Raw genomic sequence first — 13,118 nt, forward strand, 5'->3', positions numbered from 1 at the left:
TGCTTTTATGTATTAGCACCTACGTTAGAGACTTCAAAGACCGCCTGAACAACGAATAGTTAAATACGAGTGAATAATTATAAGCTCTTATACAGTCCAGGTGAGTTAGATAATCATAATAATAATACTAATAATCCGGATGACACGAAGACCTCTTGACAACGTCCCCAGTTACGGCGCTGTATCAACCCAGGACAAGAAAGCCCATGACGTGGCGCCAGTCTAGAGTCTAGTCAACCTCTCCACTACAGCTCTTCTGAGACAACATCTGAAGCACAAGTTTATCACTGGAGAGAAGAGCCCAGGCCACGACCCCTCACTTCGCAGGAGGCGCTGCCTCTACCCTCCTCCCTAAAGCCAAGAGTTGAAGCAAGAGAAACATAAGGGGACAAGATGGCTATCAACATGGTGATTCCTCTTCTCATCCCTCTGGAGGAGAACCTCTATAATGGTGAGTAACCCGCTCTAGTGTCCTCTTGTTCTGTGGTGAGAACACCCTTGGCGAGTCAGGTGAGCTTCCTACTCTATGCTATGTAAGATAGACACATGTAATATGTACTATGCTATGTAACCTTGGTCTAAAGTGTAGTGCCTAGTGTTTGTCTCTCCTTTTGTACATCGGCCCAATACTGGCCGTCTTCCAACTTTTTGGTACGTCTCAGTTTACCAGTGACTGATTATACACTCAAGAAATTATCAAGCAGAGCTGTAGTTTTTTTGTTTTTGTCTTTTGTATTTCGCAGGGAAATTCCTGCGTGGGCCCTAAGCCTCTGGCTGGCCCACTAAGTGTTATTCGTTTCTCGTTAATGTTTTCCTTAGACGGTGTATGAGTATTTATGACTCCAATAGTCGCTTCAGTAAGATTATGTCCCTTGTGTTTAACAACTTTTTCTGCTCAGTTGAATTTTAAGTATTTTATTAGGTATATATATATATTGGCAGCTGTAGGTATATATATATATTGGCAGCTGTAGGTATATATATATATTGGCAGCTGTAGGTATATATATATTGGCAGCTGTAGGTATATATATATATTGGCAGCTGTAGGTATTTTATGGCGAGAATCAGGTCCAAAAGCCCTTGTCAAGTTCCAGCAGACAGCTTTGTTACGTCTGGCTGTCTCAAACAGGAGACAGCCCTCTCAATGCTCTAAATGATGAGGCCATCTTGGATTAGATATCAACAGCCCGACATGGAATATAATAGAGAATTGATTTTTTTCAACAACTATAATTCAAAATAATATGTGTAAGTTAAGTAAATTGGTGTTAATTCCAGAGTCCTCTTTATGTACTCTGAAGTCCTGTCCATGTACTGTAGCAGCTCTAAAGTCCTGTCCATGTACTGTAGCAGCTCTAAAGTCCTGTCTATGTACTGTAGCAGCTCTAAAGTCCTGTCCATGTACTGTAGCAGCTCTAAAGTCCTGTCCATGTACTGTAGCAGCTCTAAAGTCCTGTCTATGTACTGTAGCAGCTCTAAAGTCCTGTCTATGTACTGTAGCAGCTCTAAAGTCCTGTCCATGTACTGTAGCAGCTCTAAAGTCCTGTCTATGTACTGTAGCAGCTCTAAAGTCCTGTCCATGTACTGTAGCAGCTCTAAAGTCCTGTCCATGTACTGTAGCAGCTCTAAAGTCCTGTCCATGTACTGTAGCAGCTCTAAAGTCCTGTCCAGGTACTGTAGCAGCTCTAAAGTCCTGTCTATGTACTGTAGCAGCTCTAAAGTCCTGTCTATGTACTGTAGCAGCTCTAAAGTCCTGTCTATGTACTGTAGCAGCTCTAAAGTCCTGTCCAGGTACTGTAGCAGCTCTAAAGTCCTGTCCATGTACTGTAGCAGCTCTAAAGTCCTGTCCATGTACTGTAGCAGGTCTCGACCTCTGTCTGTGTAGGGTTAACAAGAATGTATGCTGGTCTCGTGGCACAGTTGGCTTCGTTTTCGAGTCACAATCTGGTGTCCCGGGCTCAAGTTCCGGTTGGAACAGATATGGTTGGGTAAGTTTCCCTTCACCTAATGCTTCTCTTCACCAGGTACCCAGGAATTAGGCAACTGTTGGGGGATTGCATCCTAGGGATGGAGAGAGGGAATCATCAGGCGAAAGCGACAAGCCATTACGACTATATAGCACTTGGCAGGGGTAAAGATCAGGTTTTGGGATGGGACGGGGGGTAGGAATGGTGCCCAACCCCTTGGACGGTCGGGGGATAGAACGCCGACCTGCAGGAAGCGAGACCGTTGCTCTACTGTCCACCTCAAGTGGTTGGACCGCATCCTATGGAAGGTCTGTGGTTCGACCTTGGGAAGGGGAGGGGGGGGGGGGGACCTCAATATAAGGCTAAAGTTTGTGTATGTATATGCACAGGCTTCCTGTCCCGACAACAGGAATTATTGCTTTTTTATAATTAATAATTCACTGTGTCGGGGGACAGGAAGCCAGAATGTATTCGAGCAAATCCACAAGGGCCGTGACGAGGATTCGAACCTGCGTCAGAGAGCATCCCAGAGTGTATTAATACACGTTTGGCTTTTATCAAAGTCCCCCCCCCCCCTCACCAAGGTCGAATTACTGACCCCGCCCAGGATGTAACCCCACAACAAGCTGACTAACTCCTGGGTACCTACTTACTGCTAGGTGAACAGCGGCAGTAGGTGAAAGGAAATGTACTCAACCATTTCTGTCCCGCCGGGGATTCGACCCCGGAATTCTCGTTATTGTGTTTGTGCATGGAGAACGAACCCGACTGTACCACTGGGACCCGTTTTATGTATATTACGCGTTGCCAGGTGATCGCTGGCCCTGTCCATGGACGACTGAAGAAAACGCGTGTGTGCGCGGGGCAACACGAGAGGTAGAACTAAAAGAAAAATATGTGATAAAATAAATCGTGATAAAAATTGCGTATCGTAGTTGATTGGCATTTCACTCTTGTCTCTCACGATGAGTGACCTCGCGGAAAGCCATGTCCTTGGCTTGTGGCATCTCGATAAGCGTTACAACCTTCTTGGTCCCGGCAATGATATACCACTTACAACAGCCTGTATTTTATCATATTTTAAAAATGCTGTAGTTTGGGCTAGATAAATACCATTTTCTTTCAAACTCGAAAGCATCTTATAGAAAACGAACCTTAAAATTGCGTTTGTGGCATACTATCCTATCTAAATTTATAACTTTTTGATTCCAGTTTTCTCAATTCATTTCAGTTTACGGATCACCAGAGAAGTAAAAAAAAAGTTTGTGGACCATCTTCGTTTTTGAGACACGACAAAAATAGAGTCGAGACCGAATATTTCTGATTTAATTTAGTTGGAAACCAAACTGCCACTCATGGTCAATATACAAAACAAAGGCAATGCTGTCCAAGTAGTTACCTATCCAGTTACAGACCAAACCCAACAGCGTTTAACCAGACTGACCGATTTAGGAATAGAAACACAGTGTTGGGGGCAATAACCCTGGACATGAGTGACCGAGATCCTCCTAGCCCAGGGCGAGGGAGTGCCCGTACAGTCAACCATCCGGTTACCTGCCAGACCCAACGGTACTTAACCCGACTGACATCGCAAACCTCCCATGCTCCACGCCTATGTCTTAACACCAGTCTCTATGGCATTGGGATTTTCTTAAAAAATTTTTTTTTATTTAAACATCTAAAGTAATTTTAACCGTTTTGAGGAGTTTATTATGTGCTTATCTCCTGAGGTGTTGGTACAGTGTCTTGAGGTGATGGTACACTGTCTTGAGGTGTTGGTACACTGTCTTGAGGTGATGGTACACTGTCTTGAGGTGTTGGTACACTGTCTTGAGGTGTTGATACACTGTCTTGAGGTGTTGATACACTGTCTTGAGGTGATGGTACACTGTCTTGAGGTGTTGATACACTGTCTTGAGGTGTTGATACACTGTCTTGAGGTGATGGTACACTGTCTTGAGGTGTTGATACACTGTCATGAGGTGATGGTACACTGTCTTGAGGTGTTGGTACACTGTCTTGAGGTGTTGATACACTGTCTTGAGGTGTTGATACACTGTCTTGAGGTGTTGGTACACTGTCTTGAGGTGTTGGTACACTGTCTTGAGGTGTTGGTACACTGTCTTGAGGTGTTGGTACACTGTCTTGAGGTGATGGTACACTGTCTTGAGGTGTTGGTACACTGTCTTGAGGTGTTGGTACACTGTCTTGAGGTGTTGGTACACAGTCTTGAGGTGATGGTACACTGTCTTGAGGTGTTGGTACACTGTCTTGAGGTGATGGTACACTGTCTTGAGGTGTTGGTACACTGTCTTGAGGTGTTGGTACACTGTCTTGAGGTGTTGGTACACTGTCTTGAGGTGATGGTACACTGTCTTGAGGTGTTGGTACACTGTCTTGAGGTGTTGGTACACTGTCTTGAGGTGATGGTACACTGTCTTGAGGTGTTGGTACACTGTCTTGAGGTGTTGATACACTGTCATGAGGTGCTGGTACACTGTCTTGAGGTGTTGATACACTGTCTTGAGGTGATGGTACACTGTCTTGAGGTGTTGATACACTGTCATGAGGTGATGGTACACTGTCTTGAGGTGTTGGTACACTGTCTTGAGGTGTTGATACACTGTCTTGAGGTGTTGATACACTGTCTTGAGGTGTTGGTACACTGTCTTGAGGTGTTGATACACTGTCATGAGGTGATGGTACACTGTCTTGAGGTGTTGATACACTGTCATGAGGTGATGGTACACTGTCTTGAGGTGTTGGTACACTGTCTTGAGGTGTTGATACACTGTCTTGAGGTGTTGATACACTGTCTTGAGGTGTTGGTACACTGTCTTGAGGTGATGGTACACTGTCTTGAGGTGTTGGTACACTGTCTTGAGGTGTTGATACACTGTCATGAGGTGATGGTACACTGTCTTGATGTGTTGGTACACTGTCTTGAGGTGTTGATACACTGCCTTGAGGTGATGGTACACTGTCTTGAGGTGTTGGTACACTGTCTTGAGGTGTTGATACACTGTCATGAGGTGCTGGTACACTGTCTTGAGGTGTTGATACACTGTCTTGAGGTGATGGTACACTGTCTTGAGGTGTTGATACACTGTCATGAGGTGATGGTACACTGTCTTGAGGTGTTGGTACACTGTCTTGAGGTGTTGATACACTGTCATGAGGTGATGGTACACTGTCTTGAGGTGTTGGTACACTGTCTTGAGGTGTTGGTACACTGTCTTGAGGTGTTGATACACTGTCTTGAGGTGTTGATACACTGTCTTGAGGTGATGGTACACTGTCTTGAGGTGTTGGTACACTGTCTTGAGGTGTTGGTACACTGTCTTGAGGTGTTGGTACACTGTCTTGAGGTGATGGTACACTGTCTTGAGGTGTTGGTATACTGTCTTGAGGTGTTGGTACACTGTCTTGAGGTGTTGATACACTGTCTTGAGGTGTTGATACACTGTCTTGAGGTGATGGTACACTGTCTTGAGGTGTTGGTACACTGTCTTGAGGTGTTGGTACACTGTCTTGAGGTGATGGTACACTGTCTTGAGGTGTTGGTACACTGTCTTGAGGTGTTGGTACACTGTCTTGAGGTGATGGTACACTGTCTTGAGGTGTTGGTACACTGTCTTGAGGTGTTGGTACACTGTTTTGAGGTAATGGTACACAGTCTTGAGGTGATGGTACACTGTCTTGAGGTGATGGTACACTGTCTTGAGGTGTTGGTACACTGTCTTGAAGTGATGGTACACTGTCTTGAGGTGATGGTACACTGTCTTGAGGTGATGGTACACTGTCTTGAGGTGATGGTACACTGTCTTGAGGTGTTGGTACACTGTCTTGAGGTGATGGTACACTGTCCTCAGGTGTTGGTACACTGTCTTGAGGTGTTGACACATAAGGCCACTACGGAAGGTCAAACTTTATTCCTCTGAGTGTTGGGTAAAAAGTATATTATAATTACATCGAATGGTCCCGTTTGATGTTACCACATTCAGAAAATGCCAGCACCCGGTCACACTGTTTACTCCCTACACCTGCCACTCCCCGGCTACACGGTATACTCCCTACACCTGCCAATCCCCGGCTACACGGTATACTCCCTACACCTGCCAATCCCCGGCTACACGGTATACTCCCTACACCTGCCAATCCCCGGCTACACGGTACTTGCAACACCCACACCTGACACACACTGTATACTCCCTACACCTGCCAATCCCCGGCTACACGGTATACTCCCTACACCTGCCAATCCCCGGCTACACGGTATACTCCCTACACCTGCCAATCCCCGGCTACACGGTACTTGCAACACCCACACCTGACACACACTGTATACTCCCTACACCTGCCACTCCCCGGCTACACGATATACTCCCTACACCTGCCAATCCCCGGCTACACGGTATACTCCCTACACCTGCCAATCCCCGGCTACACGGTATACTCCCTACACCTGCCAATCCCCGGCTACACGGTACTTGCAACACCCACACCTGACACACACTGTATACTCCCTACACCTGCCAATCCCCGGCTACACGGTATACTCCCTACACCTGCCAATCCCCGGCTACACGGTATACTCCCTACACCTGCCAATCCCCCGGCTACACGGTACTTGCAACACCCACACCTGACACACACTGTATACTCCCTACACCTGCCACTCCCCGGCTACACGGTACTTGCAACACCCACACCTGACACACACTGTATACTCCCTACACCTGCCAATCCCCCGGCTACACGGTACTTGCAACACCCACACCTGACACACACTGTATACTCCCTACACCTGCCACTCCCCGGCTACACGGTACTTGCAACACCCACACCTGACACACACTGTATACTCCCTACACCTGCCAATCCCCCGGCTACACGGTACTTGCAACACCCACACCTGACACACACTGTATACTCCCTACACCTGCCACTCCCCGGCTACACGGTACTTGCAACACCCACACCTGACACACACTGTATACTCCCTACACCTGCCAATCCCCGGCTACACGGTATACTCCCTACACCTGCCAATCCCCCGGCTACACGGTACTTGCAACACCCACACCTGACACACACTGTATACTCCCTACACCTGCCAATCCCCGGCTACACGGTATACTCCCTACACCTGCCACTCCCCGGCTACACGGTATACTCCCTACACCTGCCAATCCCCGGCTACACGGTATACTCCCTACACCTGCCAATCCCCGGCTACACGGTATACTCCCTACACCTGCCACTCCCCGGCTACACGGTACTTGCAACACCCACACCTGACACATGAGGAGTGTAGCCAGCCACACTGTGCTGGCCACACGCCAGGAAATAATACCTGGCTCCCGGCTACAAAATTGTTAGAACAATATTAGTAAGAATAACAGCGATAATAATAACCAGAAAATGTATCCAGTTCGCTAGTAATTGGACTACAGCTCGTTACGCTCTAATTACTAAAAAATATAATATGTGTGGACTTGTACCATTGTCCACCATATTAATCAACTGGAGCACTGACATCTACCAAATCGACGATTACCTCAATAAATCCGAGCAAAAAAATAAAAGAGCAACAAATCGGGTCCTGAGAGGCGAGATATTCCCTGGCTACAGGAGACACTCCACAGTAAAGTCGCTTCCCCAAACATCCAACTGTAGTGGCTCACAGACTGAATACTATTCTGGCAGTTAGTACACACACTACTCGACCCCTCTGCGATAACCATCGAGGTAACTTACCACTTTAAGGAGTCCCAGACGACCTTTTTGTTTGGTTCTTCTCTTCTTGCAACTTACATTCAGATCCTCTCGGTCGATCTCACATAGCTACTGTAAAGATACTGAGCACGGGAATGTGAATGCTTAGAGTTTATATTAGTTTTAAGTAAAAATGCCCTCACGAAAGCCATGGCTACCTGACCTTCGGGAGAGGATGCCATAACATGTAATACCATGAAGGTACTTGCTGAGTTGCCGTACAGTCCTTAACTAGAACTGTTTAGGCACAGTCTGAGGCAGGGTGTCTTACCTGACCGCTGGACACACCTGGGACTCATAATACCAAGACCCAAGCCCAATTTAGAAAAAATCAGACTAATTTCTCTGACATCCGGAATATGTACAGTTCTTGAGAGAATTATACTGGGCAGGTTAATGTTTCAGGTTAGCCCCCAACTTGTTCCTAACCTGTATGGTTATGAACACGTTTCTTCCCGGAAGAAGCACTCAAACGTGCTTTGCTGCTTATTTCTTTGGACAGCTTCTAGATGGAATTTATTGATATCCAAACTACTTTTGATACAGTAAACATAAAACTAATCTTAGAACAATGAGCCTCTTCTGAAGTTAAGGGAAGACCGTTGCCATGGCTCAGGGGAGACTTGAGTAACAGACCCGCCTCAGTCATTTCCATGGGAGTTTAACATAAAATATATTCTGTATATACTGTATATTTATTCCCCAATATGAATGCTTGATAATACAACCAACCTCGGATGGAATGTGACGCCCCCTGTCTTTTCTATTCTCTGTCGCCCTAACACACTGTTAAATAATTTTAATAATAAATCAGTGATGACCAAACCACAACTTAGAAGATGGAGAAACGACGAAGTTTCGGTCCGTCCAGGACCATTATTAAGTCGCAATAAAAAAATATTACAGTTAATACATTTTTTATAAAAGAAGGGGAGGGGAGGGAGATGCTGATTCTAGCAGCGGAGAAACTTAAGGACCAGAGAGAGGCCCTTTGACCTTAAGAAACGTTAGGCCCTTAAGGCCCTTTGCTCTCCTTATAACTCCGGCACTGCATAACTCCGGCCCTGCATAACTCCGGCCCTGCATACTGGTACAGATATTAGTATCTGGTGAGTTGGGCATCCTCGGTGAGAGGAGTTTAGCCCGTGACGGATCACAGACCATCACACACACACACTATAGTGTCTCCCCACGTTCATTATGCTCTACTGCCTCCTTCACTGCAAGATTTCTGTTACTCTTGTTTGTATAATATATTTGTACATGTCATTTTTAGAGAGAGAGTATTGATCCTCGTGTTGCGTGCAGCCTTCGTGGCGGAGCAGGCGGCGTGGAGCGATTCGACAAAGCCAGTCCACACTCAACTTTGTCGCAAAACCCCACTAGTGGGTCAGCTGAAGGGTCGAGGTGGTCGGGGGAAACACTTCCCCTACTACTTGGGGGAACTTTTTCCTCTACACAACACAATATAAAAGCATAATATGATGCAGATTACTGAAGGTGAGATCCGCCCTGCCGATACCAGCTGGGCCAGGCGGGGGGGGGGAGGGAACACCTCCACTCTTCCCCAACATCCCCCCTCTCCCCCCCCCCACCCTTTCCTCCCCCCACACCCTCTCTCCCAATCTCGCGCCTCTCTCCTTCCTTCTCTTTCAACTTCGCGTCACCGTGGAGCGTCGGTGTTGAGAATGACAAAGTTTGAAGAGTTTTGTTTGTTGTCTTTTGCTGTAGATAAGAGGAGCGGGGGACTAAAAGGAGGCGTAAACATAATTTTTTTGAACGTTTTGGTGTTTTGCGTTATTCCTTAATGAGCTTTGCCGCGCTAAATTAACTGAAATAAGAAATGTTCTCCTGCAAAGTTCCATATTATTTAGGCCAATGCTCAAATACATTTAACGTAGTTAACCCTATGAAGGGGTCCTGATACCTACAGGTTTGTTTGTAGGCATCAGTTACATTAGTCATGGGGAAAGAAAATGGAATTGTAGAGAAGGAAATGATGGAATTGTAGAGAAGGAAATGATGGAATGTGAAAAATAAAGAATAAATGGACGGGGGAAATGTTTCTTGAACCATAGAAATCATTTCAAGTAAAACAGGAAGAGGAGACTGGAAAGGAGAAACAGTGAATTGAAATCTATTACAAAGACGAAATAAGAAAGAAGAGAAGAGAGTGAGAGACATGAGTAGAAAGGTTGGAGGTCAAAGATCTTGAAGACTCAGTGGCAGGAGAGAAAGGGCAGAATATTGACACTTGAAGATTCGTGTGAGAAAGAGGGTAGGTAGAGACAGATATTTTTAGCACTTAAGTTCACCCTTCCTCATCAGCCCCTTCCCCTCTCTTCTCCCTTTACTCCCCCACTAACACTCACTCCCCATTCCCTCGTAGACCTTCCCTCTTCTTCAGCACGCCTCTCTTCAGGCAGTCTCTCTCAGCTCCTCACTTCTCCTCAGCCCCTCACTTCTCCTCAATCCCTCACTTCTCCTCAATCCCTCACTTCTCCTCAGCCCCTCAGGTTGAATGGGCCTCAGGACACCCATACCCATCAACCCCTCAACGTCATATCGGAACTTATAGCACGAAATGCCACTTGTAGCGGCGACTATTGTGCTCTGGTCTTTGACTATAAGACTAATGGACATAACGGATCAGAAAATGGAGATGACAGGAAAGGGAACTACGTGGGAGTGAGAGAGTACCTGGTAAATGTGCTACAAAAGGATAAACTTAGGAAGAAGACTTAGGAAGTTAAAATCTTTGCAACAATAAATGTAAAAAGGTTTTGGGAATACAACAACATGTGGTTCAATAGATAATTCTAAGGAGCTAAAACACAAAGGATACGCAGTGTAAAAATATAGAAGACAGAAGAAAATTAGTATAGATGCAACAGAGTCAAGAAGAAATACTTGAACATAAGAAGCCAGAAAAACTATGAAAATTATATTGTGTAACAATATAATTTTCAACAATATAATCAAAAACAAATAAACGACCAAAGTTATTACATAGTCATGCGAAAATAATGTCAGTAAATGACTGAGTGACTAGATTATGCAAGATGGGAGGAAAACTTGCAGAAAATAACAAGGAAATTTGCGAGGAGCTCAGTCCCTGTTTCCACTGTGTTCACAACTGAGCTGGCACAGCTCACAATGCTAGGAGAGGTTTAATTCAAGATGAGAGATTGAAAAATATTGAGATAAAGGCAGAGTAAATAATGATGCCTGGAGCATACCTGGGGAGGGTTTCGGGAGTTCTTCTACACCCCGAGACCGGCCTGAGGCCAGGCTCGACTTGTAGTAACTTGGTCCAACAGGCTGTTGCTTGGAGCAATATATATATATTGACACCTAGCATCACTAGATGAAAATAAAGCTATGGGATCAGATAATATTTCACCATGGATGTTAAAAGAAGGTACACAGGCCTTCATTACACCTCAAGTGCTGGTTTTAATGAGTCAGTTGTGAAGGGAGTTTTACCCAGGTGTTGGAAGATGGCGAATGTCGTACCATGAACCCTATAAATACAAGGAAGGAGACAGGGAGGCGGAGGAGGTACTAAACTATAGACCAGTACCACTCACAAGCAGTCCCTACAAGGTACTCGAAATGATAATAGGAAGAAGACTAGTAATAACATAACCAGGATCAGATATGTAACTAGCACCAATATGCCTTCAGGGAGGGAAAATCATGCCTAACGACCCTAATGGAGTTCTATGACAAAGTGATAAAATAAGACAAGACAGAGAAGGTTGAGCGGTTTGTGTATTTCTGGACTGCCAGAAAGCCTTTGACACAGTTCCATGCAACAGACTTCTATATAAACCTGAATGGCAGGCAGCAGTAAGTGGAAGAACACTCACATTGGTAAGAGAGTACCTGACAGACAGGAGTTAGAGAGTGACAGTGAGGGGGCGAGAACTCGGACTGGCGTAGAGTAACGAGTAGAGTACCTTAGGAATCAGTGTTGGGACCCTTCTTATATGTCATATAAGTTTATATATTAATGATACATGAGTGGAACCCTATATATCGATGTTTGCAGATGATGTAAAGTTAACGAAAAGAGTAGAGACAGAAGACTGTAAGATACTGCAAGATGACTTATACAAAATACAGAGTTGGTCCGAAAAATGGCTATTAGAGGTCAACACAAGCAAGTGTAATGTGATATAAACGAGAACAGGTGCCACCAGACCAGAGGAACGGCATATGAAGAAGGAAAACTATATCCCGAAGCCCACATATCATCATCGGCGAATGCAAGGTTTTCTAGTATAAGAATCTCTAGAAACCTTGTGAAAGGAATCATTCAGAACCTTCTCTCTCACATACGTCAGACCAATCCTAGAGTATGCAGCTCCGGTGTGGATTCGATATCTTGTCAAACACATGACAAAGTGTGAGAAAGTTGAGAGGTATGCCACCAGACTACTCCCCGAGCTGAAAGGTATGAGCTACGAGGGAACTACTGGAGTTGAACCTCACGTCACTGGATGACATTAGGGGAGACAAAATTACCACATGCAAAATTATTATCGGAATTGGCAGGGTAGATAAAGATAAGACTATTTAGCACGGGTGGTTTTCTCAGAATGAAATGGGACACAGGTGGAAACTGAGCACCCAAATGAATCACAGAATCATTTGAAAGAAAATGTTCAGTGTCAGGGTAGTTGACAATGGAATATATTAGGCAGTGATGTGGTGGAGGCAGACTCCATACACAGTTTCAAATGTAGATATGACAAAGCCCAATTTAGGCCCGGGAACTTGTACATCAGATAATTGGCAGTTATAAGAGGTGGGGCCAAAAGACCGAAGCTCAACCCCGCCAGCACAACACAACACAGCTAGGTGAGTACCAACACACACCCACACCTTGTGCTCACTGAAGTGTAATTCACACTCAGTTGCTTCACACTCCGATATAGACATCTCCCACTCCTTCCTTTCCCCTTCCTCTCTCTCTCTCCCTCTCTGTCTCTCTCTCTCTCTCTCCCCCTCACAGGAATGTGGCGGGAATAAAGGATCTTTTCATAATAAAGATTTTTTACTTTTAACTTTCAAAGCGCTGGATCGAAGTTCCCGAAGCCAGCCTCCTAGACCTCCTAGACCTGCCAGACCTAACAGGCTCCCAACAAGCTCAGTACTCCCCAGCAGGACCAGGGCTTCCAGTTTACAGGGAGACCCTACACACACACACACACACACACACACACACACACACACACACACACACACACACACACACACACACACACAAGAATGAATGGGGAAAGAATGAGGGGAAACGATGAACCAGCGAGACTCGACCTAGTCTTCACTCTGAATGACTCCGACATAAGGGAAATTGACTTC

At 45.5% G+C, this 13,118-nt stretch overlaps 1 protein-coding gene across 1 annotated transcript in view; it reads left to right on the forward strand.

Moving 5' to 3' along the window:
• Positions 1 to 393: 393 nt before the first annotated feature.
• LOC123762417 (putative neural-cadherin 2) overlaps positions 394 to 13,118 on the forward strand; it is a 117,830-nt gene continuing 105,105 nt past the window's right edge. Inside the window, exon 1 of the mRNA XM_045748933.2 lies at positions 394 to 451. Within this exon, the coding sequence (XP_045604889.2) occupies positions 394 to 451 (58 nt within the window). The remainder of the gene's footprint in view (positions 452 to 13,118) is intronic.

This window comes from Procambarus clarkii, chromosome 5 (genome assembly GCF_040958095.1).
Source record: "Procambarus clarkii isolate CNS0578487 chromosome 5, FALCON_Pclarkii_2.0, whole genome shotgun sequence".
NCBI classification, from domain to species: Eukaryota; Metazoa; Arthropoda; class Malacostraca; order Decapoda; family Cambaridae; genus Procambarus; species Procambarus clarkii.